Consider the following 24,898-nt stretch of genomic DNA (forward strand, 5'->3'; position numbering starts at 1 on the left):
GGTCTTAGACAAGGTATTGGGAATGGTGCTTCTGTTAAGGTTTGGACAACTCGTTGGATCCAAGATGACATTCTCAGGGCTCCCTTCATGAAAAACATCTTGGTAAACTTGAAACTTACTGTGGCGGATCTTCTTGATCCTATTACCAAGAGTTGGGACAGGGATAAGCTCCAAGATCACTTTTTTCAAAGAGATCAAGATCTCATTATAAAGATTAAGCATGCACCCTCCTCTCCGGACTTCATGGTTTGGCTATACAACAGAAGTGGGGACTATTCCGTACGCTCAGGTTATTGGTTAGCCTCTCAGAATCATGATGTGGAGCTCCAGCATGAGGTAGCTTCCTTACCCTCTCTCAATCCCATTAAAGAAAAAATCTGGGAAGTTTTGGCTCCTTCCAAGATAAAAATGTTCCTTTGGAAAGCTGTCAGTGGAGCTATCCCCGTGGCTGAGAGACTGGCTACTAGAGGTGTAAGGATTGATCCGCGATGTCTTATCTGTGGGTTTGAAGGAGAATCAATCAACCATGTTTTGTTCTTATGCACTTCGGCCAGACAAACCTGGGCTTTATCCAACATTCCATCTCCAGAAAATGGTTTCTCAGATCACTCTCTTTACCATAATGTTTTCCATGTCCTCTTGATGTCTAAGAATTCAGATCTGCCTATTGACTCAAGGAGAACTGTCCCCTGGATCTTATGGATTTTGTGGAAAAATAGGAACAATATGGTTTTTGAAGGTAAGATCTTCCACCAACTTGATATGATTGCCAAAATAAAGGAAGATGCTGGGAATTGGTTCCTTGCCCAACAGGTTGAGAAAGAGGAAGAGACCATTACTGGTAAGGCTTTGGCAGGAACTCACAAATTCTGGAAACCTCCAGACAATCCCTGGCTCAAGTGCAACATTGCCTCCTCATGGGATAAGCATAACAAGGTTGGTGGAGCTGCTTGGGTTCTCCGGAATTCTGTTGGAGAGGTTTTACTCCATAGCAGATGCTCTTTCAGTAATATTGAATCGAAACAAGATGCAGAATTTGAATGCTGGCTATGGTCTATCGAGAGTATGCGTAGTCTCAAGATCCGAAGACTTATCTTGGCTACTAATGAGAAGTATCTCATGGATGTGGTGTTAAGGCCGTCAGCTTGGCCATCTTACACGTCCCAATCCAAGTCTCTGCTTTTTGCTTTAAGTCACATTTCTCATTGGAAAATCTGTTATGAAGAGAGATGCGCTAACTTGGGTGCTTCCCGCATTGCTCAGAGTGTGACAAGAGAGGATCGACGACAATCATACGTAGCCTCCGGCTACCCTTTTTGGTTACATGATTTATTCAGTGAAGAGATGTATACTGCTTGATTGTAGTACTTTTTGTATTCTCTTCTGTGTAGATGATTGTCGTGGATCTTTTTTGTTTTATTGTTTCCTCTGTAAACTAAACCTTCCTTCGATTTTAATATATTGAATCATTCAGTCGAAAAAAAAAAAAAAAAACATTTCCATTTTGTGTACTTTGGTTGTATAGTACTTGAGATTGTATAAATAAGAATAACATTACTATAATGGGATCTCTCGTTGGAAAGTTCGTCATTATTTTTTTTTGTCTATTCCCAACTTGTTTGTTATCTAAATAATAAGATACTCGTAGACGCGCGACAAAAAAAGAATTAAGATCCTCGTTGAAATAAAATAATACAGTAAATACCATGATTCGAGATATAACCATGCTCCTTTGTTTAATTTAAATTTATACCAAATGTAGTTTCTTCTATAATAAAAAAATATATTAATTAGGTAACAATAAATTTCAACCATAATTGCTAATTAAAATTTGAAAATGACATTTTCCACCAATACATGACCGAAATATAAATAAATAAAAATGACTGATAAGTTGAAATAAGTCGGCAAAACATTTTTTCGATCGAAAGCTACATTTGATGATGTGATTGTTCTTTTATCTACAAAAATTTCAGTTTCGAAGTTTACCATTTACGTGTGTTATTTTTTTCTTGTTAATTTTCTAGATTTTAGTAATTTTTTCTTAATCAACTATACAAGAGTTTTATACTTTTATTATCCATCTTACTATCTATACTGTTTAGTGGGTGGGTGATTGATTTTCTTACAGCCGTAAATAAGAATTGTAATTTATTACATTTAGAAGTAACTAAAATTGTAAATATATTATTGTAGCCAAAATTTAACTATTAAACTTTTTTTTTCTGAAATTATAAAAATTATAGAGTTTTAAAAATAGAAATAAAATAAAATATAATATTTTGACTATTTCATATATTTAAGAATATTATTGTCAGAAAAAAGAGTTTGAGATTTATTGATAAGTTGTACTTACAAAATATTCGAAAACAGTTGCACCGTTGAACAGATGCAGCAGTAATTAATACAGTATAACCTCTATAAATTAGTACTCGATAAAATAATAAATTCTTCCGGTCCCGAGTTGGGATCAGCGTAAAAATGAAACAAATCGATAAATTAATAAGATAATATTTTTTCTAAAAATCTTATATAAACATATGGTCCCATCAATTTCATAAATTAATAATTATATAAACTTTAAACTTATCAATATATATATATATATATTTAACTTAATATATATTTAAAATATTATATGTAAAATTTTGAATGAAATATGACTCTCTTATTCGAAAAAAGTTTGTGTTATTTTCTAAACTTAATAATTGCTTCTCTACTTGTAATTGATTTAAAAAATATATTACTTATAAATATAAAAAAAAACTTTCTTTTAGATAGAAATTTTTTAAAAAATTTATAAAATTAGTAAAATCTTCTAAATTAATTAAATTTTCAGATCCTAACATTATTAATTTATAGAGGTTTTACTGGTTAGATAATTAGTTATGTTTTGCACAAAAAAAAGAAAAAGATAATTAGTTATATGTTAAGTGGAAAATGTTGTATTTAGCTGACTTTCCATTAGCCATCGTCCATCGAATGTTTTTTCTTTAACTAATAACATCTTTAAAATAATGAAAGTGTTGCTTACTTGGCACGTGATTAAAGACTACTGACAGAAAAGAAAAAAAAGAAAAAAACAAGATTAAGCATCTTATATGGAGTGCAAGTAGACGTATATATAATATCAGAATAGTTGACAGAAAATACGTACTGAAGAATAAATATACACAATTTATAAGTTTTCTTCTTCGTCGATAATCGATATACGTTTAGAATTTAAAATAAAGGCAATCTAGCTATGTTTATGAATATTAATTAAATTGATTGTACATGTACAATTGTACATAAAGTCATAAACTATGAAGAGTGGATTACAAGCTTGTGATGAAAACTCTAATCTTTCTATAACATTTAACATGTGCTCATCTTTATGACTGCTACAATTGCATCTTAAGTTCAAAGAGTCAACAAATAACAATGCATGCTTAGGCATATATGTATATATATATATATATAGAAAAATATACATTTGTCGCAAAAAAATAGATATGTAGATATGTAAATTATACATTGTTAATTAATTAATTAACAAATTAGTCACAGAGAGTTTCAAATGTAATGATTTAACCAAAGACCGCTTAAGATGATGGACATATAATAATTAAATGAATATAATCAAACAAAAAAACATTTATTGCATATGCATGTGGTTGTGTTGTTGATGAGGCGTAATGTTTAATCAAAAAGATCGTATGAGAATGTGAAGACGTGTTATATGGTCACGCTTGAATATGATTTATCAATGAACCTAAGACGACATAAATGACTAGATGGCGGAAATGTGAGGCTAAATAAACGAGATGCTGATTTTTTTATTATCTACTTACATTTCATGCATCTTAATTTCCATATAATCCATAAAAACTGTATCTTATATGCTATTTTCTCAATTAACGTTCTGACCAATGCGGCTAGAGACAAATACATCCTTCTCCACTCTTTATGAAAAACGAAAGAAAAAATTGACATATCTTTTTTCTATTGTCACAAGAAAGACATCCTCTTTTCTATCGTTATGTATCATGTTACGTTTTAGATTGTTTAAGAGTTTGTTTCTTCACTTGCCTAATAGTTTACTCTTGTCTGTAAGTTTATCTTTTAGTCTTATACGAGTTAGTTTTACACGTATTTAGAATCTTTTTAGTCAAAATTTCTAGATTAAATTTCAAAGTTGATGACGTAAAACAATCATTTTCTCTATACTAAATAAAGAAAATCACGTTTCAGCTAACTAGATAAGGACCACAAGGTTCATTATTTATTTGTGTAGAAGACCCTCAACTTTCTCACGACTTTCCAAAATATCAGTGATGTCAACCTTCATTAAGTCACTAACCATGTGTATGGTCCAGTTCAAGATTCTGAAATGCGCGATTCAATCGTTACCACAACTTAAGATCGAAACCGGACATTAGACCCCATGCCGGTCCGGTCGTGTTTAGAATCGCCTTTGTTACTTCGTCAACTATATCCCTTGCCTTTGGGCTTTGGTTCTCAATAAGAAAATATTATTTTGGTTTTAGGTTTGACCAAAACATATAAACCGAAATAATCAGAAATTCGAAGAGAACCGAAACGAACCGACGTAAGAAACCGGATCACCCAATTCAAGATTTTGAAACTCAAAACCCCCAAAATCCAAACTCATCATAAACCCTAAAACTTTTTCTCATCTTCTCTACTGATTCAATCCTGTTATCATCGATAGAAATGATCGTCACTGGGTACGAATTTTTCTAGAATCTTCAAGCTTTCGTTACCAGTTTCCGATAAAAAATGGACCCAATTGCTTCGGTGTTGGAGAAAGTGAAGAGCTTTACGAAATCGAGCCAGGATTTAGTCTCCCGCCATTTCGGCTTCCACGAGAATCCTTCTCGCCAGAATCCGGTATCTTCATCCATATCCCCTTCACCCATCTGTTCTTGGAATCAACCTCTTGTTTGAAATGTATGTATCACCAGTGGTGTTGAATTTGAGTTGGTTTTGGGAATTATGTTGCAGATTGATATCTTAAAGAGATTACAAAGAGAAGCATTCTCGGATTTGATGAAACTTAGAGATAGACAAGAGAAAGTTGAGCGGATTATTTCCTCGCAGAAATTATCAAAATCAGGTCCGTTTCAAGAGACTAGCACTCATGTGAGAGGTGAGGTTGATGTGCTTGGAGCTATATTGCTGATGGGAAACACTGACGACGAAAGTTTCAATGGACTCCATAAAGAAGGTGTGAGACCTGGATTACTCTCAAGGTTTGTGTTTGAAACGAGTCTTAGGGAGACAGATAGGCTTGTGGCTGAGCTTGTTGCTGGATACAAAGGGGAAGGAAATCACTGTGATTTTTCTGGGAGAGAGTTGTCTTTAGCCAAAGTCTTCTACGAGGCAGATATTAATGATTGGTTCTCCGCTGTTGCTATTCCTGTTGGTGCGCATTTCAGAGACATTGAGGCTTCTACTGTGTCTTCTTACCAGGTACTCACCAATTGTTGCAGATTTCTGTTTCTATATTTGTTGTGTTTTCGTTTTTAATTTCCAATTTTGCATTGATCTATCAGCTATGTGATAGTTTGGCTTGAGGTATATCAACCTTATTGGATCAACCTTGGTGGTTTTCTAGTTAGAAACTCTAAGCAATACTATTTCTATGGTTTCTTTCTTAACCATTTTTCTCTGACTTTATCGTTATTGATGAAGCTACAGATACATTTACCTCTGTCTTGCAGGGAATGAGTCTTACAGAAGTTTCTGAACTTGGACCACCTCTTTTAAACCAACACAATGGTAGCGCCATAGGGTTAATAGTCAGAAAGTCAAACATCACAGCTTCACTAGCCCAATCCATGTCGAACGTTGAAGTTGAACAGGGTGCACCAAATCGTGGTTTCAGAACATTTGGGCAAGTAACCTGCCACATTCTCAGAAGTTTAAAGATATCTCTATTGGGCTGTCACCAAGTTTTAACACCATCTAGCAACCTCCATTCTGTTGGAGCCATTACACTTCCAGTAAGTTTCCTAAGGCGCCATACTGCTACGGAGCCTGAACCACCAGCACCGCCTCTGGAGATGAGTAGAAGCATGAATCATGTGTTGTCTAGTGCCATTGCTTTGAAGTTAGACTCTCTAATGGACGAGTCTACAAAACTTGGGGGATGGATTGAAATTCAGAACTCAAGAGAAAAGCAAGTAAAATGGTCAGTGTCTATTACAGACAACCCAGAGGATGAAGTGGGCTGGGGCATGAGTGTTGGGGGAGTCGTCGATAGTTCAAGAAATCATGATCGGTTTCAGGTGGAATCGTATCTGAAATTCAACATAGGCGATCGGTTTAGCTTAAGACCAGGTCTTGTTTATCACACAAACAGTAACGGAAGAACCATAGGTCTTATGCTACAGTCTCACTGGTCGCTGTGATCTCAAGGTTACTCAATACATGTACATTGATGGTTCTAAATACCACTGACTGCATTTTGAGATTTTTGTGTCCAATGCAATCTATTTGTCTGAAAATATATTATGCAGTAGCCATTTTTTGTGATTGATCTAATATGCTTAGGGAGAAGTAAAATAACTGAAGATTGATCTATGATTACTGATTAGTATGTCTTGATTGCAACTTAACATAAGTTGTGGCATTTTAAAGTTTATTTGAAAGAATTCTTCTTAAACAAGATGTGACTGTACAACAGGTTGATTGATGTTGAGAGCTATGTTGTGACCTCTCTAATCTCATGAACGTACAAAATACTCTAAGACTTTTCATCTGTCGAAGTCAATGACCCTTTTCTCAGGTCTCATTTGATACAACGATGTCCTATGAAGAACGCAATGGCAAAAAGGTACTTATGTTTTCCTTTTCCCTTTTATTTTTCTGCTCAAAGATATGGACGTTTAGGCATTTCATCAATTCCAAAACCATTAGCTACCCACTAAAACATTTGCGAACCAATCCAATTTACAACTACATACTGTATGACAAAAACAATTCAACTCAAATCCTCAAACTTTAACGACGGCAAAACACCAAGTGGTCTGCGAAACACGCGTTCCTTTGTATAACCAAGAATGGGAATAGAAAAGTCAAAAAAGTATAATTTTTTTATTAATCTGCAAACAAACAAAGTGTACTCGAAATGTAAAAAAAATGACCCCATTGAAATCGCACTAAAGGCAACTAGCCAACTAGTCCTCTCACTTTCAATCGTAAAGAAAAGTCAAGATTGGTGGTTTATTCCACTCTCACTGCTAATTGGTGGGCTATTCAATGAATCCACCTAATAACATTATTACACCAGAAACAAATCTTTGTTGAAACATAAAACTTACATCATTTTCTTAGTCAAGTCCTCTCATAGAGACAACAAATAGACTACTACTTTACTAATTTACCTCTCTCTTGTAGGAAAAACATAGCAAAACTGGAATCATTCTGTTTCACAGAGTTATGGTGGTTTCAGTGAACATACGTCGTCGGTTTGTTGTTCTTCTTCTTCTACTCGCATTCACTTGCTTGTTGTCTCCTAGACTCTGTTCTGGTGAGGACAGAATCACTTTCACAACTCCGATCAAAGACTCAGAGACCCTTCTCTGCAAAAGTGGTATTTTCAGGTTTGGTTTCTTCACTCCTGTTAATTCCACTACTCGGTTACGTTACGTTGGGATTTGGTACGACAAGATTCCAATCCAAACTGTGGTTTGGGTTGCTAACAAAGACGCTCCTATCAACGACACTTCCGGTGTTATCTCGATCTATAACGATGGAAATCTCGCGGTTACCGATGGTCGAAAGCGCCTTGTATGGTCGACGAACGTCTCAGTACCAGTAGCTCCTAATGCTACTTGGGTTCAGCTAATGGATTCCGGGAATCTTATGTTACAAGATAACAGAAACAATGGTGAGATTCTGTGGGAGAGTTTTAAGCATCCTTATGATTCTTTCATGCCAAGAATGACTCTTGGCACCGACGGTAGAACTGGTGGGAATCTAAAGCTTACTTCTTGGACAAGTCATGATGATCCTTCAACAGGGAACTACACAGCTGGTATTGCTCCTTTCACGTTTCCTGAGCTTCTTATCTGGAAGAACAATGTTACAACATGGCGTAGCGGACCGTGGAACGGTCAGGTTTTCATCGGTTTACCGAATATGGATTCACTTCTGTTTCTTGATGGGTTTAATCTTAATAGTGATAATCAAGGGACGATTTCAATGTCTTATGCTAATGATTCGTTCATGTATCACTTTAACTTGGATCCTGAAGGAATTATTTATCAGAAAGATTGGAGTACTTCTATGAGAACTTGGAGGATCGGTGTAAAGTTTCCATACACAGACTGTGATGCATACGGTAGATGTGGTCGATACGGGAGCTGCCATGCCGGGGAAAACCCGCCTTGTAAATGCGTTAAAGGGTTTGTGCCAAAGAATAACACCGAGTGGAATGGTGGGAATTGGAGTAATGGATGTGTGAGAAAAGCTCCATTGCAGTGTGAAAGACAGAGAAATGTAAGTAATGGTGGTGGTGGTGGAAAAGCAGATGGGTTTTTGAAACTGCAGAAGATGAAAGTGCCAATCTCTGCGGAACGGTCTGAAGCTAATGAACAAGTTTGTCCTAAAGTCTGTTTAGATAACTGTTCTTGCACGGCTTATGCTTATGATAGAGGAATCGGATGCATGCTTTGGAGTGGTGATTTAGTTGATATGCAATCATTTTTGGGAAGTGGCATTGATCTTTTTATTCGAGTTGCGCATTCAGAACTCAGTGAGTGAAATATCTCTCGTAGTTCTCACTTGTTTTCTTCTCCATTCTGTTTTCTTTTACTGACTCAAGTATTCTCACAAATCTTGTAGAAACACATAGCAATCTAGCAATTATGATCGCAGCACCTGTGATAGGCGTTGCGTTAATTGCTGCGGTCTGTGTTCTTTTAGCATGCCGGAAATTCAGAAAGCGTCCAGGTTAGAAGTTTGTTTACTCATGAATGTTTGCTTCAGATTGTTACATTGATCATAATTTGTTTGCTTCATTGATCATTGCCTTAGCAGCTCCAGCGAAAGATAGAAGTGCAGAGCTAATGTTTAAGAGAATGGAAGCACTTACAAGTGATAATGAGTCTGCTTCTAACCAAATAAAGCTCAAGGAGCTTCCACTCTTTGAGTTTCAAGTGTTAGCTACAGCAACCGATAGCTTCTCTCTCAGAAACAAGCTCGGTCAAGGCGGGTTTGGTCCTGTTTACAAGGTAAAGCATTATACAAGAATCTTTTTGGAAGGAGATATGTGTACAAATTATCTCAGACTAAGTGATTGGTAATCTTTTCATTCAGGGAAAATTACCAGAAGGACAAGAAATTGCAGTCAAGAGGCTCTCAAGGAAATCAGGACAAGGACTAGAGGAACTTATGAACGAAGTGGTTGTGATATCGAAGTTGCAACATCGGAATCTAGTGAAGTTACTTGGATGTTGCATTGAAGGTGAAGAAAGAATGTTAGTCTATGAATATATGCCAAAGAAAAGCTTGGATGCATATCTATTTGGTAAACTAATTACCTCTGACTCTGTTTTTAACCTATGCATTTAACTCTGTTTATACCATATTGGCTCAGGATGATCGAATAGAAGGCTAATGTTTTTGCTAACTTCTCTCAGACCCATTGAAGCAAAATATTCTTGATTGGAAGACTCGGTTCAACATAATGGAAGGAATTTGCAGAGGTCTTTTGTACCTTCACAGAGATTCAAGACTAAAGATCATACACAGAGATTTAAAAGCCAGCAACATTTTGTTAGATGAGAATCTAAACCCGAAGATATCTGATTTCGGACTCGCAAGAATTTTCCGTGCGAATGAAGATGAAGCTAACACAAGAAGGGTTGTTGGAACATAGTAAGTATCCATTCCCAAATACACAATTAACATTACGAAAATCGGTTTTATTCAAATATTGTTTTTGCAGCGGCTATATGTCACCGGAATATGCAATGGAAGGTTTCTTTTCAGAAAAATCAGATGTTTTCAGCTTGGGGGTTATATTTCTAGAGATCATAAGTGGGAGAAGAAACTCTAGTTCTCACAAGGAAGAGAATAATCTGAACCTTTTGGCTCATGTAAGTATACTAATTAAAGCAGTGTTTAGTAACTTATGGTTAAGCTTTAAAACTTACCTTAAAAACTTGGTTTTTACAGGCGTGGAAGCTGTGGAATGACGGTGAGGCTGCTTCTCTAGCAGATCCAGCCGTCTTTGAAAAGTGTTTCGAGAAAGAGATAGAGAAATGTGTTCATATTGGACTGTTATGTGTGCAAGAAGTTGCAAACGACAGACCAAATGTTTCAAACGTGATATGGATGCTAACTACCGAGAACATGAACCTCGCCGATCCGAAGCAGCCAGCGTTTATAGTAAGAAGAGGAGCTCCTGAGGCTGAATCTTCAGACCAGAGTAGTCAAAAGGTATCTGTCAATGATGTGAGCCTCACAGCTGTAACAGGACGTTAAGCTCACCACCAAGCCAATCTCTGTCTGTTTATATACATATAATATGTAATATATACGTTTTGAGAAACTCATGTCATATGTTTTCAAATTTTGTCATTCTGCGTTTGTTCAATGGTTAGTTTAATGAATAAGAGATGTATTTTCAGAGAAGTTCTTTTCAGATTCAGTGAGCTTTGTTGAAACTTGACCTATTCTTTAATAAGGTCAGATTTGTAGATTTAACTAACCTGGATGAAGAAACTGAACCTGAAGGAAGAGGAGAAAAACAAAAACGACCCTTGTTCTTGAGAAGCCACAATAGTATTTTTTCTTGGGAGAAAGAATTAAAACACAATTATTGGTTTTGTGTTTTGGGTTGCTTTGCTATATAGAAACAAACGTGGATACTGGCAAAGAATATTAGATCAATTTTGACTTTTCATGGATTCATTAACTACATAACAACCTTGAATTTTCTACACAAAATTATTCTGTAGCAGCCAAGAAATTTCCTTTTTGTGGTTTCTTTTGCAATCAGTACTTAATCAATATTGAAATTCATTGTATTAAACTTACATAGTCTTCTCTTCTTATAAGAAAAGAAGTAAAATATTTGGAAGTTGTTTTAACGACCTTGAATGTCGGTGAAGGTAACATCATTAACAGAAATACCGATTTTTTCCTTGAGACAAGCACCATTTTCGCCGCCTCTCCTCCTCGTGGAAGTAAACGCAGGATGCTTCGGATTCGGAAGATTAGTGGCGTTATGACCCAACATGATAACAACAGAGGACATGTCGACTCTATCCGAAGCGTTTTCTTGCACACAGAGCAACCCAATGTGTATGCACTTCATCACTTCGCTCTCATCATAACTCTCTTGGTCCATTAACTTGTCTATGATCTCTGTTGGTTCGCCGTTTTCCCATAGATCCCAAATCTACAAGACGAAGAAACATACATTTTACTTATGTTCTGTTTTGTTCCTCTGTTTATGTTAAAAAAATGCAGTTTTTTACTTACATGTCCGACTAAGTTAGATGATTCCTCGTGGAAAGCACTGTTTTTCTTTCCGGTTATGATCTCTAACATCAATACTCCAAAGCTGTAGACGTCGGTGTATACTCCGGTGCCATATATCCACTGCACAATGAGATTGAAACAACTTTAAGGTTGAAAGATTTTGGACAGTTTTGTGGTGATTAAGAAAGACTAACTCACAATGTTCCGACGACCCGACTTGTGCATCCTTCGATTTGGTTTCCCCCGAAGATTCTAGCCATGCCGAAATCCGAAATCTTAGGGATCATTTCACTGTCAAGAAGTATATTGCTGGCCTTGAGATCTCTGTGGATGATTCTCAGTTTTGAATCTTGATGAAGATATAAGATTCCACGAGCAATCCCGCGGATTATCTCCATCCGTTTTGGCCAATCCAACTCCGCTCTCTGCTCTTCATCTACAGGACGATAAGATGAAAAAAACAAAATCAAATTCAAAGTTGAATCTTCCTGAAAGGGAGAATTTGAACCTGTGTTGGAAATGTTGAACGTACGGAATATGAAATAGTCTAGGCTCTTGTTTGGTAAATACTCGTATATTAACATCTTCTCTTCCAATTCAACGCAACATCCTAAGATCCTCACTAGATTTCGATGCTGCAACTTTGATATCAACTTGACCTCGTTCTTGAACTCTTCCATTCCTTGCCCCGAGTTTTTCGACAACCTCTTCACCGCTATCTCCATACCGTTTTGTAACACGCCCTGAAAATATAGAAATAAAGGAAACATTCCTTATTACTTATTGAACTTGATGAAGATGGCGTTTCCCGGTTCCTTACCTTATAAACGGGTCCGAAACCACCTGCTCCAAGCTTGTTTTGGGAAGAGAAGTTATTCGCTGCTGCAGCGATCGTGTTAAGATCAAAGAAAGGTAACTCCCGGTTTCTCGCCTTGTCTTGCTCAAATCTGAATGATTCTTCAAAATCGAAAGGGACTGGGACGAAGTTTGCCGAAGAGCTTCTATGCCTGTTTGACTCTGCGGTTGAACATGTTTTCAGTGGTTAGCTGTGAGCTCAGAAAGCATCATATGAGCTTAAGAGATTCATCATCAGATATCTACTTACTTCGTCGCTCCCTTACGACACAGAACAAAATGACAGTTAGTAACATTACGGCTGCAACCAAACTGATAAGAATCAGAAGGACTCTCCTCTTCCCTGATAAGCCCTTTCTGTTCCACAGTGCTGAAACAAGCAAGCACATCGATATTTAAGTATTTTGAATTCCTCTACATTGACATGTTTCTTTATTCTCTTTGTTGCAGTGAAACAGAATGGTTGTTTTATTAAAAAAAAAAACAAGAAGAATAGGATTATATAGCGAAACCCATTTATATATGTACCTAACTTTTCCTTGTCTACACGTATGTAGAAATCTTGTCCGGAGCTCAAGTATGTCCTCGCATCCAACATACCACTGTGCCATGTCAAGCATCCTATTGCTCCTCTTTTACTCTCGTGGTAAGCACTTGCATAAGCAACACAAGAGCAGTTCCTCAAGCACCTCTGTTTGCACTCCTTAAATGTTATGTTCATATCCACACTTGCATCTGACGTGTCAGGAATCTTCATGCGCTTTAACTTCACAAACCCGTCTTTCTCACTGCATCTTGAAGCTCCTTTTTTCTTGGTACACCCGCCAGAAGAGTCCCTCAAGAACCAATGCCGGGGAAACTTGGGCTCAAAACCAGGTAGGCATGTGCACTCAAACGTTTTTGAGCTAGGGGGATCACAGTAACCGTTAGGGCCACAATGAGCGTAGTTATCGCACTGCTCTTTAGGAACTGACCAGAAATCATTCCATCTCTTGTCCCTCGCAATCCATGTGAACCGGTGCATGGTTCCAGTCTCGTTCACCATGGTTCTTGTTATGACTGAATCATCTGTCACACCGTAAGTGAAGGATACTTCGTCCTCATTATTCACAAACGAGTTATTGAAGATATACCCTATTGGCATTTCAGGCACACCGCTCCACCTATGCCCGGTCCACGACCCCATACGCCACCACGGGACTCGACCTTTGTACAGAATCAACTGCGGAAACCCTCTACGTTCCATCCGCAATGTTAAGTCTCCACAACCAGGGTCCCCATGAGATTTCCATGATGTCAGAAAGCGATCCAAACCGTCTTTTCGTGTGAAACCCATCCTCATAAACGGAAGAAAAGTGTCTGTAGGATGATCAAAGCTCTCCCAGAAACTTCTCCCTGTGACTGGATCAAGCAGAACAAGGTTGCCTAAATCAGAGAGTCTAGCAACTAAAGTTGTTTCCAAGATACTATCTGAAACATTAGTTGACCAGATAGGCTCTGTTCCATTGTCAGATGCATACACACAGAGATTGCATCTGTTACTGAACTTTATCAGACCAGAGGTGTCATTAATAGGATGGTCTCTGTTTGCAACCCATACAATAGTCTGTTGAGTGATTTGCGCATACCAAATCCCCACATACCGGAGCTTCGAATCCCCAAGACTGAAGAATCCAAATGCGAATCTCTTCCCTACAGAGTGTATGACATCACCATCTCTCAAGGACTGTCTTCTCATGATCGTATCAACAGAGATACAAGATTGAAAGAGGGAGAAAAAGAAGATAATGACGATAATCTTCATGTTTGTGTTTGTTTTCTGAGCAAGGAGTTAGTGAAAATGTATAAATGCTGTGTAAGTATTGAAAACCAAGTGGATCAGCCATTAATTGTGAGTCACGCCCCAGTTCCGGATATTTCTCAAAGGTTGGACTTTCAAAAAGATGTAAGAACTGATTCTTGTGACTTAAAAGTGTGAAACTAACTAAATGAACACCAACAATAATCATTAATTACGTACCAAAGTTGGAGAGTTTTGTTGGTATATATTGAGAAACTCCTATGATTACATATATACATTCTGTGTATGTGCAATGATTGGATTAAAGAGCAGGAAATGTATTCCAAACTACATGTTCTATCTTTATGTGACCTCATACAATAACAAGACCAGATTCTGACTTTTCAAGTTCTTATCCTATAGATTACTCTTACACATCATATATATAGATGTACAATTTAATCAATCTGTCATAAAAATTCTTTAGTAGTAGGTTTATCTCACTTACAGAGCTAACGTCCTGTTATTTTTGTGAGGCTCACATTGTTCATTGATGCTCTTGGGTCGCTTTGCCCTGAGGATTCAACTTCTGAAGTGCCCCTTCTAGGTATAAATGCGGGTTGCTTTGGCTCTGGAAGGTTTGAGTTCTCGCTACTTAGCATCCAAATCACTGTTGCAACGCTCGGTCTATCATTTGCGTGATCTTGTACACACAAGAGTCCTATGTGCACACATCTGCGTATTTCATTATCACAACACTCTTCAAAGATGACCGGATCCACGAGAGCAATATCTTCCCCGTCGTTCCAGAGTTTCCATGCCTGGTAAAAATAGAGAGATAAAGTTTCAAGAATGGTTTAAAAGCTTTGCTGAAAGAAAGGTCGTGATTCTAAAATGAGACTTACATAAGCCGAAAGATTTGGATACTGCTCATTATTGTAAAAGCTTGAGTTTCTTCTTCCACTCACAATCTCTAAAAGTATGACTCCTAAGCTGAAAACATCAGATTTCTCTGAGAACAACCCTCCCATTGCGTATTCAGGTGCCATATAACCGCTGTGATGTTATGTTTTGTCAGTTACATAATCAACAAACATCTAAAAATCAGAAAAAGCTGTGTAAGAGGTAGTTAGGGTGGCTACTTACTATGTTCCAACCACTCTTAGGGTGTTTGCTTCATCCTCATTCCCCTGGAAAATCCTAGCCAGCCCAAAATCGGATATCTTCGGGTTTAGATTCTCATCTAACAAGATATTGCTTGCTTTTAAATCTCGGTGTATGATCTTCAGCCTTGAATCTCTGTGAAGGTACATAAGACCTCTGCAAATCCCATCGATTATAGTAAACCGCGTCTTCCAGTCAAGAAGTCTTTGCTTCACCGGGTCTGGATTACACAGCAACAAGGTGCACAAACAAGACTAGCATTAGGTACTGTTCCTGTGCGTACTAAGACTGTAACAGAGTTAAACCAAAGATAAGTTCACTACCAAATAGATATGCGTCTAAACAATTCTCTGGCATGAACTCATAGACCAACATCCTCTCTTCTCCGTCAATGCAGAAACCAAGCAATCTCACGAGATTCCGGTGTTGCAACTTAGAGATCACGACCACTTCATTCACAAACTCCTCGACTCCTTGTCCCGATGTTCGCGAAAGCCTCTTCACAGCGATCTCTTGCCCTTCTTGTAACCTCCCCTGTAAATGAAAGTAGAGCCACTTAACACTCCATTGTCACTTTGAATTCCTCCTACCAATGAAACAAAGAATTGTTTAAAAACCTTGTAAACAGCACCAAATCCTCCTTGTCCGAGTTTGTTTGTTATAGAAAAATTGTCAGTCGCCACTGCTAACACTTGGAACTCGAAAAGTGGTAGCTCTTTAAGCTTGTATTGATTCACAAGGATTGCACCAACGTCACTACTACATAAAGCTTCCATTCTCTCATTCTGTAGCCTTGTGTTTCTGTTCTTCTCTGTTAAAAAAAGCAATGCAAAAAAGTTAATTATCTAATTACATAGAGAGATATCTCTTATATGGTTGAAATGTAACACTAACCTCTATGTTTAACGATCTTCCACAGTGCTAAGACAACAGTCACTGCAAACAAAAAAGCGCCTACTAGCAAAGTTACTGTGATCACAATTGATCGATTGGTCGGCGTTTCTACAAAAGATTTGGTGAAAAATCTATTATGATCTAGTAAACTGATGTTAGATGGAAAACTGAAGGTTGATACTACACTTACTGAACTCTGAATCTGCGAGACGAATGTAAAAAACCGCACCAGTGCCCGAAAACTCCTGCATATCCATCAAGTTTCCGCTCCAAAGAAGACAGCCAATCCCTCTGTCGAATGAGTAAGCCGTACAAGAACAGTTCTTCAGACAGTTCCCAGGACAGTCTTGTTCATTTGCTCCAGATCGTTGTGGATTGTGGGGCACTTTCATCTTTTGCACTCTCACAAATCTATCACTTTTTCTACTTCCATCGTTGTTGTCTCGTCTTTCGCACTGCAATGGCGCCTTTCTTACGCATCCCTGAGTCCAGTTTCCGTTCTTCCACTCCGCGTAACTCTGTGGCTTGAACCCTCTAATGCACATGCAAGGCGGAGTTGACCCGTAATTGAATTTGCAACTAGCGAATTGGCCACATGTGGCATATGTATCACACTTTGTCGATGGGACCTTTAACCAGGTCTTCCATTCTTGCATAGCCAAGTTCCAATCTCTTTGAAACACGCTTCCTTCGGAGTCCAAGAGAAAATGATACAGCAATGTATTTCCAGCATAGGACATGGAGACAGATCCTCGATTGTCACTACTAAGGGTTAACTCGAAAAGATTGATACGGTAATCCATATTTGGTAACCCGATGAAGTATTGACCATTCCACGGACCGCTACGCCACATCAGAAGATCATCTTTCCAGACGACAAGTTCTGGAAATGGCAGAGGAATCAAACCTGCAGAGTATCGTCCAGGCGATGGATCAGACGGGCTTTTCCAAGATCTTAGCTTAAGGCTCCTCCCTGTTTTCGCGTCAGTAGCAAGTCTCATTGTTGGCAAATAAATGTTTTGAGGATGCTCAAAGCTCTCCCAAATAATATCATCCCCACTGTTAGTAGTTCCTAGCAGCACAAGGTTCCCTGTATTCAGCAACCGGGCATAGGTGGTGTTAGCAGCCACCGGCACGGAGACATTGGTGGACCAGTGAACCTGACCGCGACCATCCATAACCACAAGATTCCCTTCCTTGGATATGGCAACCATTCCGGAAGAGTCATTGATCGGGCTGTTCCTGTTTGCTACCCAAACCACGGTTTGAACAGGAATGTTATTGAACCATATCCCTGCATAACGTCCAGTGGAGTTAACCGGGCTGAAGAAACCAAACCTGAAGGTGCTGTGGTTGGAGACGACAGTCTCAGAGTCCCTGTACTCGCTAGAAAACGTGATTGTATCAGTTGCCAAACAAAGCCTCAAGGAAAAGCAAGTCAAAGTAAGAAGAAGAATAAACAAACAACCCATCTTCTCAGGAAGTCTGAGAGAAACGCAGAGCTATATGGCTTGTATTAATCCAAAGACTTGAAATAACTTTATGTTATCTCAATGTTTGGTGGTTACATTTAATTGCCACTAGCAGAGGCACCACACTTGACTTTTCCGCTGAGGAATTATTGGAGTGTGTGATGGGCCCTTACGAGTTACGAGCATGTGTGACATGCAAGGAGTCACTATCAGAGCCAACTTCACATTTTGCAAAGGTAGAATCGAAATTGGAAACCGTTTTGAAGCCATGTCGCGACCTGTTGCGCAACAACAGACAACAGGAGCTCATGAAATCGACAAATGCAAACATGGATTTAGCGGGTAAATGTCTCTAACTCTTTAAAGTTGGGAATAGATAGTGAACGTTGATCACAGGAAGAAAGTTCGCTGCTTGAGAATAGGGAAAATGTGGTGAAAAAGTTAGTGATGCCTATATTTGAAACCCATCAGAGATGCTTTCTATGGGGCAAACTAAACTGCAGAGAGACAAAAGAGACCGTATAAACAGTGAAAATTTTAGAACCATTATCAGTTTTTCCTTCCAAAGATACAAACAAAGACACATCGGTAGCATTGATCTTATGAACTTTCACACAAGAAGAAAGTCAGAAACAGGACAAGACGAATGTAATGGTTCTGAAAGATGCAAGCGTAGCCATTTCAGGGTAAAGTGTATTTAATGTTCATTACTGAGACAAAAATTGGTCACCACATATACAAGCACACGCTCAGAAAAAAGAAAGCAAATCTCATGAGATGAACGGTGTAAGCCACACACAGCTGTTTTGAGAAACTCATGTGTATGTTCAATGATTTGGATTAAAGAGCAGGAAATGTATTTCAGAAAAGTTTGCTCACTTCCTATGATACAGTTTTGGGAATATAAAACACTATTGATTCCAAAACTGAAAGTTTACCTACTCTCAGATTATCTTTCTCATCGACTATAGATTTGATCAAATTAGTGAAGAAAAAACTAATCTGGGTAAAGAAACTGAAGGAGAAGGAGAAAAACAAAAACGCACATGTTCTCTATTTATGTGACCTCATACAATTATTGAAGTGATGAGAGAAAGATTGGAAGAACTGTATTTACTCTCATCACTTATAAACAACATAGATACATGTATATCTCTAATAACAATAACCTCACCAGTCCTATACCCTTAGATACAAATATACAACTTAATTACTGTATCAAAATTTTCTTTAGTATTATTAACTTATCTCAACTTACAGAGTTAACGTCCTGTGATTTCTGTGAAGCTCGCATTGTTGATGGATGCTCTTTGGTCACTTTGTGATTCAGCGTCTGGAGAGCCCCTTCTAGCTATAAATGCGGGTTGCTTTGGCTCGGGAAGGTTTGAATTTTCACTATTTAGCATCCAAATCACGGTTGACACGCTCGGTCTATCATTTGCATGATCTTGTACACACAACAGTCCTATGTGCACGCATCTGCGTATTTCATTTTCAAAACACTCGTCAAGGTTGACTGGATCCACAAGAGCGATAATTTCCCCATCGTTCCATAGTTTCCATGCCTAGTAAAAACAGAGAGGTAAAGTTTGAAGAATGTTTCAATAATTTTACAAGCTTTTGTAGAAGAACTGTCATGGTTTCTGATGAAGTGGACTTACATAAGCTGAAAGATTTAGATTCTGCTCATCATTGTAGAAGCTTGAGTTTTTTCTCCCACTCACAATCTCTAAGAGTATGACTCCTAAGCTGAAAACATCGGATTTCTCCGAGAATAACCCTCCCAGTGCGTATTCGGGTGCCATATAACCGCTGTGAGATTATGCTTTTGTCAGTTATATAATCAATAAACATCTAATAAAGTTCAGCGAAAATGCGTTGTACTAGTTAGTTAAGGTAGCTACTCACTATGTTCCAACCACTCTTAGGGTGCTTGCTTCATCTTCATTCCCCCGGAAAATTCTGGCGAGCCCAAAATCAGATATCTTCGGGTTTAGATTTTCATCTAACAAGATATTGCTGGCCTTTAGATCTCTATGTATGATCCTCAGTCTTGAATCTCTGTGAAGGTACATCAGACCTCTGCAAATCCCATCGATTATGTTAAGCCGCGTCTTCCAGTCAAGAAGTCTTTGCTTCACCGGGTCTGGTTTACACAGCAACGGGTACACAACGACGGCATTAGCCAACAAGGAAATTACGATGGAACAGAATTAAGCCAATGTTAAGCTACTACCAAATAGATATGCATCCAAAGAATTTCCTGGCATAAACTCATAGACCAGCATCCTTTCTTCTCCTTCAATGCAGAATCCAAGCAATCTGACGAGGTTCCGGTGTTGCAACTTAGAGATCACGACCACCTCATTCACAAACTCTTCGAGGCCTTGTCCAGACGTTCGTGAGAGCCTCTTCACAGCGATCTCTTGCCCTTCTCGTAATTTCCCCTGAAAACGAAAGTGAACCAATCCACATAACTCCAAGATCATTTTGTAACCACTCGTACCAATGAAGCAAATAATTGTTTACAAACCTTGTAAACGGAACCAAAGCCTCCTTCCCCGAGCTTGTTTGTGATAGCGAAATTTTCAGTTGCTGCAGCTAACATTTGATACTCGAACAATGGTAGCTCTTTAAGCTTGTTTTGATTCACACGTATTGCTCCAGACTCGTTATTATTTAAAGCTTCCATCCTTTCAAACAGTACCCTTGTGTTTCTGTTTTTCTCTGTTGAATTAATTGAAAAGCAATGCAAAAATAAGTTAAACCTTTTTCCAATCTCAAATATATATAGAGACATGATTAAATATAACTCTGACCTCTATGCTTTGCCAACTTTCGCAGTGCTAAGAGAACAATCACAGCGACAAAATATGTGAACCCTACCAACGTGATTGCGATCACAAGTGATCGATTGCTTGAGGATTCTATGAAAGATTTGGTGAGAAATCTATCTGAGTTATTATAGTTACACTTTTATGGAAATGGGGAAACTGTTACTTACTGAGCTCTGAACCTGCCAGCCGGATGTAAAGAGGAACGCCAGAGCCCACATACTCCTGCATATCGATCAAGTTTCCACTCCAAAGAAGACAACCCATTCCTTGGCCATAAAAGTAAGCCGTACAAGAACAGTTTTTCAGACAGCTCCCAGGACATTCTTGTTCGCTGACTTCAGATCGCTGTGGATTGTTGGGCACTTTCATCTTTTTCAATCTCAAAAACCCATCACCCTCTCTACTTCCATTACTGTCTCGTCTCTCACACTGCAACGGCCTCTTTCTTACGCATCCCTGAGTCCAGTTTCCTCTGTTCCACTCTGCATAACTCCGCGGGTCAAACCCTCTAATGCACTTGCAAGGTGGATCTAACCGGGATTGGCAACTGGCGAATTGGCCACATTTACCATATATATCACAATTTGATGGAAATAGTATCCCGGTCCTCCATTCTTGCTTAACTTCGCTCCAGTATTTCTCCACTGCATACCCGTCGGAGTCCAAGAAAAAATGATACAGCGAGTCATGATTAGTATATGACATGGAGACGGATCCTCGGTTGTCATTAGCTAGGGTAAACTCGTAAAGACTGACACCGAAATCCAATTCTGGTAGTCCAATAAAGTATTGACCATTCCACGGGCCGCTACGCCACACCATAAGATCATCTTTCCAGATGGCAAGCTCCGGAAATGGTAGAGAAATCATACCAGCAGAGTAGCGCCCAGGCGAAGGATCAGAACGGTTATTCCACGATCTAAGCTTAAGGCTCCTTCCCGTTCTTGCATCAGTAGAAAGTATCATTGTTGGCATGAATGCATTTTGAGGATGCTCGAAACTCTCCCACAGAATCTTATCCCCACTGTTTGAAATTCCTTGCAGTACGAGGTTCCCTGTATTCAGAAGCCTTGCATATGTGGTGTTAGCAGCTACTGGTTGTGAGACATTCGTGGACCAGTGAACATGTCCGCGACCGTCCTTAATCACGAGATTCCCGTCTTTGGCTATCACAATCACTCCAGAAGAGTCATTGATCGGGCTGTCTTTGTTTGCTACCCAAACCATGGAAGCCACTGCAGAAATTTTATTGAACCATATCCCTGCGTAGCGACTCGTGGAGTTAACTGGACTGAAAAAACCAAACCTGAAAGTGCTGCGATCGGAGACGAGCGTTTCCGAGTCCTTGAGCTCGGTAGAGAACGAGACAACATCCCCAGCCAAACATAATCTCAAAGAGAAGAAAGACAATGTAACAATAAGAAGGAAACGACCCATGTGTTATCAGGAAATTTCGTAGCTTATTTTTATCTGATAGAAACATCGAGCTTCATGTATTTGTATTTATATATCCAAAGAGTTGAAAAAAAATATTGACTTCAAGTCAATGTTCGGTAGTTTCAATTTCAACCGTAAGTACAGACAAGGCTGAAACTTGACTTTTAAACTATGAACATTACTGGAGTGTTAGAGAAGTTATGAATATTATTTGGAACCGTCAAAGACGTTTTTATATACAAGACCATTGAAATTCTTTTCACTGCTTTTTCAAAGACAAACAAAACACATTAAATCCACTCATCCCAAATTCCACAGAGTTTAAAACAAAAACCAAGAAACAAGACCATACTTACAACGAAGATCTAGAAGACCCCAAAAACAAAACAATTAAGCACGCTCAAGAACACAAACCAAGGGCATAGGAACGCTTTGTTTTCCTTCTATGTCTCCTTAGGGAGGTCTCCTTCTGCAACATGGAAGATGGCGCAAGATCAGTGATCACAGATACGACATCATTGATTGATCCAGACATCACTAACAGCAAATCTCTTGCATATCAATAGATGCATCTGTAGGTTATTGGTCATTAACATCAAGGGATTACAGAATCCAACTAAAGCAATGATATGCGCAAATAATCAAAACATACAAACCTCAATCATCAGGAATAACACAGCATCTTAGTGAATCTTCCTTTGTGTCTCATCTATAGCTATTTGACCTTTAATACAACTAAAGCAATGATATCCGCAAATAATCAAACATACACATCTCAATCATCACAGCATCTTAGTGAATCTTCCTAGCATTCAATCATACTAGCTGAGAAAGATGACCCCAAACAAATTTCCTTATACAAAACTTCAGATTGAAGATAGGATAAAGGTCAAATCTTAATGTGAATACAGTGTTACTGATGCCTATATATGTCACCTTCTTCAATGACGACACATTTCTATACTCTAAAGCCAAAGAGAAATTTCTATACTCTAAAGCCAAAGAGAAACGTATTCCTAAGTAGATTGAAATTGACCTGCATTCAAAGTCAACCTTGATGCTGCTGCTGCTTATCCGAAGCATCATGGTACTCATCTTTGTCTCCCTCTTCCTCAGCCAACTCAGGCACTGTATGAAGTTTATCACTTTCCACCAGATTCTCCCCACCACTTTCGCCAGATTTCTCATCTTCTCCATCCTTATCATCAGGAAATCTAACAACAACCACCGGACAAGCACAATGATGAACTGAGTAATCACTGACACTCCCTAACCTCCCTTTGCTGCTCCTCTTCGTAGCACCAAATCCTCTACTACCCATAATCAAAGTGCTTAGCCCTAACCTCTCCACCTCCAAACAAAGCCTCTCCTTCATATCGTGATCCTTCACAATATGGATCTTAAACGGAATATCCGCCTCAACCAAAGGCTGAGCAACGTCACTCGCTTTCTTATTAGTGAAAATGTCGAAATCGTCCTCAAGCTTCCTCTGAGACTCTTCGTTCTCCGGATCCCACTGCGGCGACAAGTCAATGGCGCCCCAATCGGCACCGTAAAGTACACTTGTCGGTTGAACATGGAGGAGAACGACGGCGTCACCTGATCGGAGATAGTTCTGAACAGCCCATTGAACAGCGTAGGCACTCTCGTCGCTTAGATCGACAGCGATCCCGATCTTACGTTGAGCTCCAGCAGTAGGTGTGCCGATCGGGAATCTGGGAGACGACGGCTGCACGGTGACAACCGTCGGTGATTTGCGGTCGGATCTCGGAGATTTTCCCGGAGAAGTCATATTTTCTCAGGCGATGAAAGAGTCAAAAGGAATGAGACGGTGGAGAAAAGAACAAAGAGACGAAATGGAATTAGTACGGTACGGTGTAGAGAGAGATTAACAGCGACACTTCTATGTCTTTTGTTATGAGCCGTTCGATGGATGGGTTTAAGATCTAACGGCTGTAAAAGTGCTCGTAGATCTCTATTAAATACTCCCTCCGTTTTCGAATAGTTGTCGTTTTAGAGCTTTTTTCTTGTTTTAAATTAGTTGTCGTTTTAAGGTAATAATGTAATTTATGCCAATAACTACCCAAATTACCCTCATTTTATTGAACACAAATTATTTGTAAATAATTACTTGTCATTTTTATGAGGTTAATATAGTCATTGTATACCTTTTCTTAATTTGTCCAAATACAGTTAAAACGACAACTTTTAAAAAACAGAGGGAGTAATACTTATCGGAAACACCTGAGAATTCGGTCAAAAATTCCCCAATTTCTTTTGGGTTACTATTTACTATTTTTTTCTGTATGTAGTTTTATAACTATTTAAATCGATTGTTGATAAAAAAAAATTTATTTAAATCGATTGCATTAATATCTTTTAAAAAGTAATTTATGATTGTTTGCTTAAATTTAGTCTAAGTTTTATAAATTACTTAAACAGAGTAATTTATAAGTGTACAAATGTGTTATTTTATCAATAATTTTTTAGTTTTTATACATAAAAATTATTTGATCTATGGAGGATGTCAAAAATTTTGCTTCGAAATTCTAATGAACATAAAATTCTTAAAAACTATTCCTTGTTCCATGACTAGTATAATTTCCTAGATAAAAAAAAAATACTAATAATAATAATTTCTTAGATCTTGTATTACATTTTCTTGGATTTTTAAAACTAAATTAGTTGAACTAGACTTATTACAATAGTTGATGCATTGTAATAACAAAATACTAGAAGGGAAGATGGAAAACCACATGAAAATTGAAAAACTTTTATTATAATTTCTTACCAAAGATTATTTTTTAAAATGTTTACAAACAAACTGAAACTCTTCACATGAAAATATAAGAGTTATGATATGCCTCTCATATTATCTCTTTCACCTATTGTATAAACACACACATAAATATATTTTGCTTATGTTTTGCTTATATTTTACATTTGTTTTGCTCATTTTT

General features: G+C 38.2%; 6 protein-coding genes and 1 long non-coding RNA gene across 12 annotated transcripts; 2 read left to right on the plus strand and 5 right to left on the minus strand.

Annotated features, from left to right (window-relative positions):
* The first annotated feature begins 4,590 nt into the window (after positions 1 to 4,590).
* Positions 4,591 to 6,588, plus strand: LOC9328699. Its single transcript, XM_002889816.2, has 3 exons — positions 4,591 to 4,893; positions 5,008 to 5,475; positions 5,727 to 6,588. The coding sequence occupies exons 1-3, from the start codon at positions 4,783 to 4,785 to the stop codon at positions 6,414 to 6,416; spliced, it is 1,269 nt and encodes a 422-aa protein (XP_002889862.1). The 5' UTR covers positions 4,591 to 4,782; the 3' UTR covers positions 6,417 to 6,588.
* Positions 6,589 to 7,295: 707 nt separating this feature from the next.
* On the plus strand, positions 7,296 to 10,663 carry LOC9325927 (G-type lectin S-receptor-like serine/threonine-protein kinase At1g11330). Of its 2 annotated transcripts, none has more exons than XM_021010385.1 (7): positions 7,296 to 8,764; positions 8,854 to 8,961; positions 9,046 to 9,242; positions 9,328 to 9,538; positions 9,651 to 9,888; positions 9,959 to 10,109; positions 10,189 to 10,663. In XM_021010385.1, exons 1-7 carry the CDS (start codon positions 7,447 to 7,449, stop codon positions 10,495 to 10,497), a joined length of 2,532 nt encoding a protein of 843 aa, XP_020866044.1. In that variant the 5' UTR covers positions 7,296 to 7,446; the 3' UTR covers positions 10,498 to 10,663. The 2 variants fall into 2 exon arrangements, with proteins under 2 accessions (XP_020866044.1, XP_002889863.1); XM_002889817.2 differs by having other exon boundaries at positions 9,049 to 9,242.
* On the minus strand, positions 8,952 to 9,430 carry LOC110224380. Its single transcript, XR_002328997.1, has 2 exons — positions 9,338 to 9,430; positions 8,952 to 9,231 (listed from the first exon to the last, which is right to left on the minus strand). It is a non-coding gene; the product is annotated as an uncharacterized LOC110224380 (long non-coding RNA).
* Positions 10,664 to 11,010: 347 nt separating the features above from the next.
* On the minus strand, positions 11,011 to 14,248 carry LOC9325928 (G-type lectin S-receptor-like serine/threonine-protein kinase RKS1). Its single transcript, XM_021010389.1, is given in 8 exon segments — positions 11,011 to 11,416; positions 11,500 to 11,597; positions 11,600 to 11,619; positions 11,698 to 11,935; positions 12,032 to 12,242; positions 12,320 to 12,516; positions 12,605 to 12,724; positions 12,883 to 14,248. Coding segments are annotated over 8 exon segments (2,475 nt in total). The 5' UTR covers positions 14,159 to 14,248; the 3' UTR covers positions 11,011 to 11,101.
* Positions 14,249 to 14,366: 118 nt separating this feature from the next.
* Positions 14,367 to 17,868, minus strand: LOC9328700 (G-type lectin S-receptor-like serine/threonine-protein kinase SD1-13). 3 transcript variants are annotated; one of them, XM_021010388.1, is made up of 9 exons: positions 17,661 to 17,737; positions 17,531 to 17,578; positions 16,383 to 17,441; positions 16,193 to 16,300; positions 15,916 to 16,109; positions 15,622 to 15,832; positions 15,281 to 15,518; positions 15,040 to 15,190; positions 14,367 to 14,955 (listed from the first exon to the last, which is right to left on the minus strand). In XM_021010388.1, the coding sequence occupies exons 1-9, from the start codon at positions 17,662 to 17,664 to the stop codon at positions 14,647 to 14,649; spliced, it is 2,322 nt and encodes a 773-aa protein (XP_020866047.1). In that variant the 5' UTR covers positions 17,665 to 17,737; the 3' UTR covers positions 14,367 to 14,646. The 3 variants fall into 3 exon arrangements, with proteins under 3 accessions (XP_020866047.1, XP_002892638.1, XP_020866046.1); XM_002892592.2 differs by having other exon boundaries at positions 16,383 to 17,795; XM_021010387.1 differs by lacking the exon at positions 16,193 to 16,300 and having other exon boundaries at positions 16,383 to 17,868.
* An 829-nt stretch (positions 17,869 to 18,697) lies between these two features.
* Positions 18,698 to 22,040, minus strand: LOC9328701 (G-type lectin S-receptor-like serine/threonine-protein kinase SD1-13). Of its 2 annotated transcripts, none has more exons than XM_021010392.1 (7): positions 20,669 to 22,040; positions 20,484 to 20,546; positions 20,198 to 20,391; positions 19,901 to 20,111; positions 19,573 to 19,810; positions 19,326 to 19,476; positions 18,698 to 19,229 (listed from the first exon to the last, which is right to left on the minus strand). In XM_021010392.1, exons 1-7 carry the CDS (start codon positions 21,936 to 21,938, stop codon positions 18,927 to 18,929), a joined length of 2,430 nt encoding a protein of 809 aa, XP_020866051.1. In that variant the 5' UTR covers positions 21,939 to 22,040; the 3' UTR covers positions 18,698 to 18,926. The 2 variants fall into 2 exon arrangements, with proteins under 2 accessions (XP_020866051.1, XP_020866049.1); XM_021010390.1 differs by having other exon boundaries at positions 20,484 to 20,591.
* Positions 22,041 to 22,127: 87 nt separating this feature from the next.
* LOC9328702 (universal stress protein PHOS32) lies at positions 22,128 to 23,811 on the minus strand. 2 transcript variants are annotated; one of them, XM_021010396.1, is made up of 2 exons: positions 22,975 to 23,810; positions 22,128 to 22,407 (listed from the first exon to the last, which is right to left on the minus strand). In XM_021010396.1, exon 1 carries the CDS (start codon positions 23,728 to 23,730, stop codon positions 22,987 to 22,989), a length of 744 nt encoding a protein of 247 aa, XP_020866055.1. In that variant the 5' UTR covers positions 23,731 to 23,810; the 3' UTR covers positions 22,128 to 22,407; positions 22,975 to 22,986. The 2 variants fall into 2 exon arrangements, with proteins under 2 accessions (XP_020866055.1, XP_020866056.1); XM_021010397.1 differs by lacking the exon at positions 22,128 to 22,407 and adding an exon at positions 22,415 to 22,510 and having other exon boundaries at positions 22,975 to 23,811.
* Between the last annotated feature and the right edge of the window lie 1,087 nt (positions 23,812 to 24,898).

The sequence above is a fragment of the Arabidopsis lyrata genome, assembly GCF_000004255.2.
Source record: "Arabidopsis lyrata subsp. lyrata unplaced genomic scaffold ARALYscaffold_1, whole genome shotgun sequence".
Taxonomy (NCBI): Eukaryota; Viridiplantae; Streptophyta; class Magnoliopsida; order Brassicales; family Brassicaceae; genus Arabidopsis; species Arabidopsis lyrata.

Bases quoted from the DNA above. Each gene is read 5' to 3' on its own strand.
- LOC9328701 (XM_021010390.1), bottom strand. From the start codon at position 21,938: ATGGGTCGTTTCCTTCTTATTGTTACATTGTCTTTCTTCTCTTTGAGA. The intron at 20,592-20,668 runs GTAAGTAACAGT...AATCTTTCATAG, and splicing joins GCTGGCAGGTTCAGAGCTCA to AATCCTCAAGCAATCGATCA. The intron at 19,811-19,900 runs GTAGTAGCTTAA...TGTGTAAACCAG, and splicing joins TTTGGATGCATATCTATTTG to ACCCGGTGAAGCAAAGACTT.
- LOC9325927 (XM_021010385.1), top strand. From the start codon at position 7,447: ATGGTGGTTTCAGTGAACATACGTCGTCGGTTTGTTGTTCTTCTTCTT. The intron at 8,765-8,853 runs GTGAGTGAAATA...CAAATCTTGTAG, and splicing joins AGTTGCGCATTCAGAACTCA to AAACACATAGCAATCTAGCA. The intron at 10,110-10,188 runs GTAAGTATACTA...TGGTTTTTACAG, and splicing joins ATCTGAACCTTTTGGCTCAT to GCGTGGAAGCTGTGGAATGA.
- LOC9328700 (XM_002892592.2), bottom strand. From the start codon at position 17,664: ATGGGTTGTTTGTTTATTCTTCTTCTTACTTTGACTTGCTTTTCCTTG. The intron at 15,519-15,621 runs GTAGTGAACTTA...TGTGTAATCCAG, and splicing joins TTTAGACGCATATCTATTTG to ACCCGGTGAAGCAAAGACTT. The intron at 15,191-15,280 runs GTAAGTAGCCAC...ATAACATCACAG, and splicing joins CTAAGAGTGGTTGGAACATA to CGGTTATATGGCACCTGAAT.
- LOC9328702 (XM_021010396.1), bottom strand. From the start codon at position 23,730: ATGACTTCTCCGGGAAAATCTCCGAGATCCGACCGCAAATCACCGACG.
- LOC9328699 (XM_002889816.2), top strand. From the start codon at position 4,783: ATGGACCCAATTGCTTCGGTGTTGGAGAAAGTGAAGAGCTTTACGAAA. The intron at 4,894-5,007 runs GTATCTTCATCC...ATTATGTTGCAG, and splicing joins ATCCTTCTCGCCAGAATCCG to ATTGATATCTTAAAGAGATT. The intron at 5,476-5,726 runs GTACTCACCAAT...TCTGTCTTGCAG, and splicing joins CTACTGTGTCTTCTTACCAG to GGAATGAGTCTTACAGAAGT.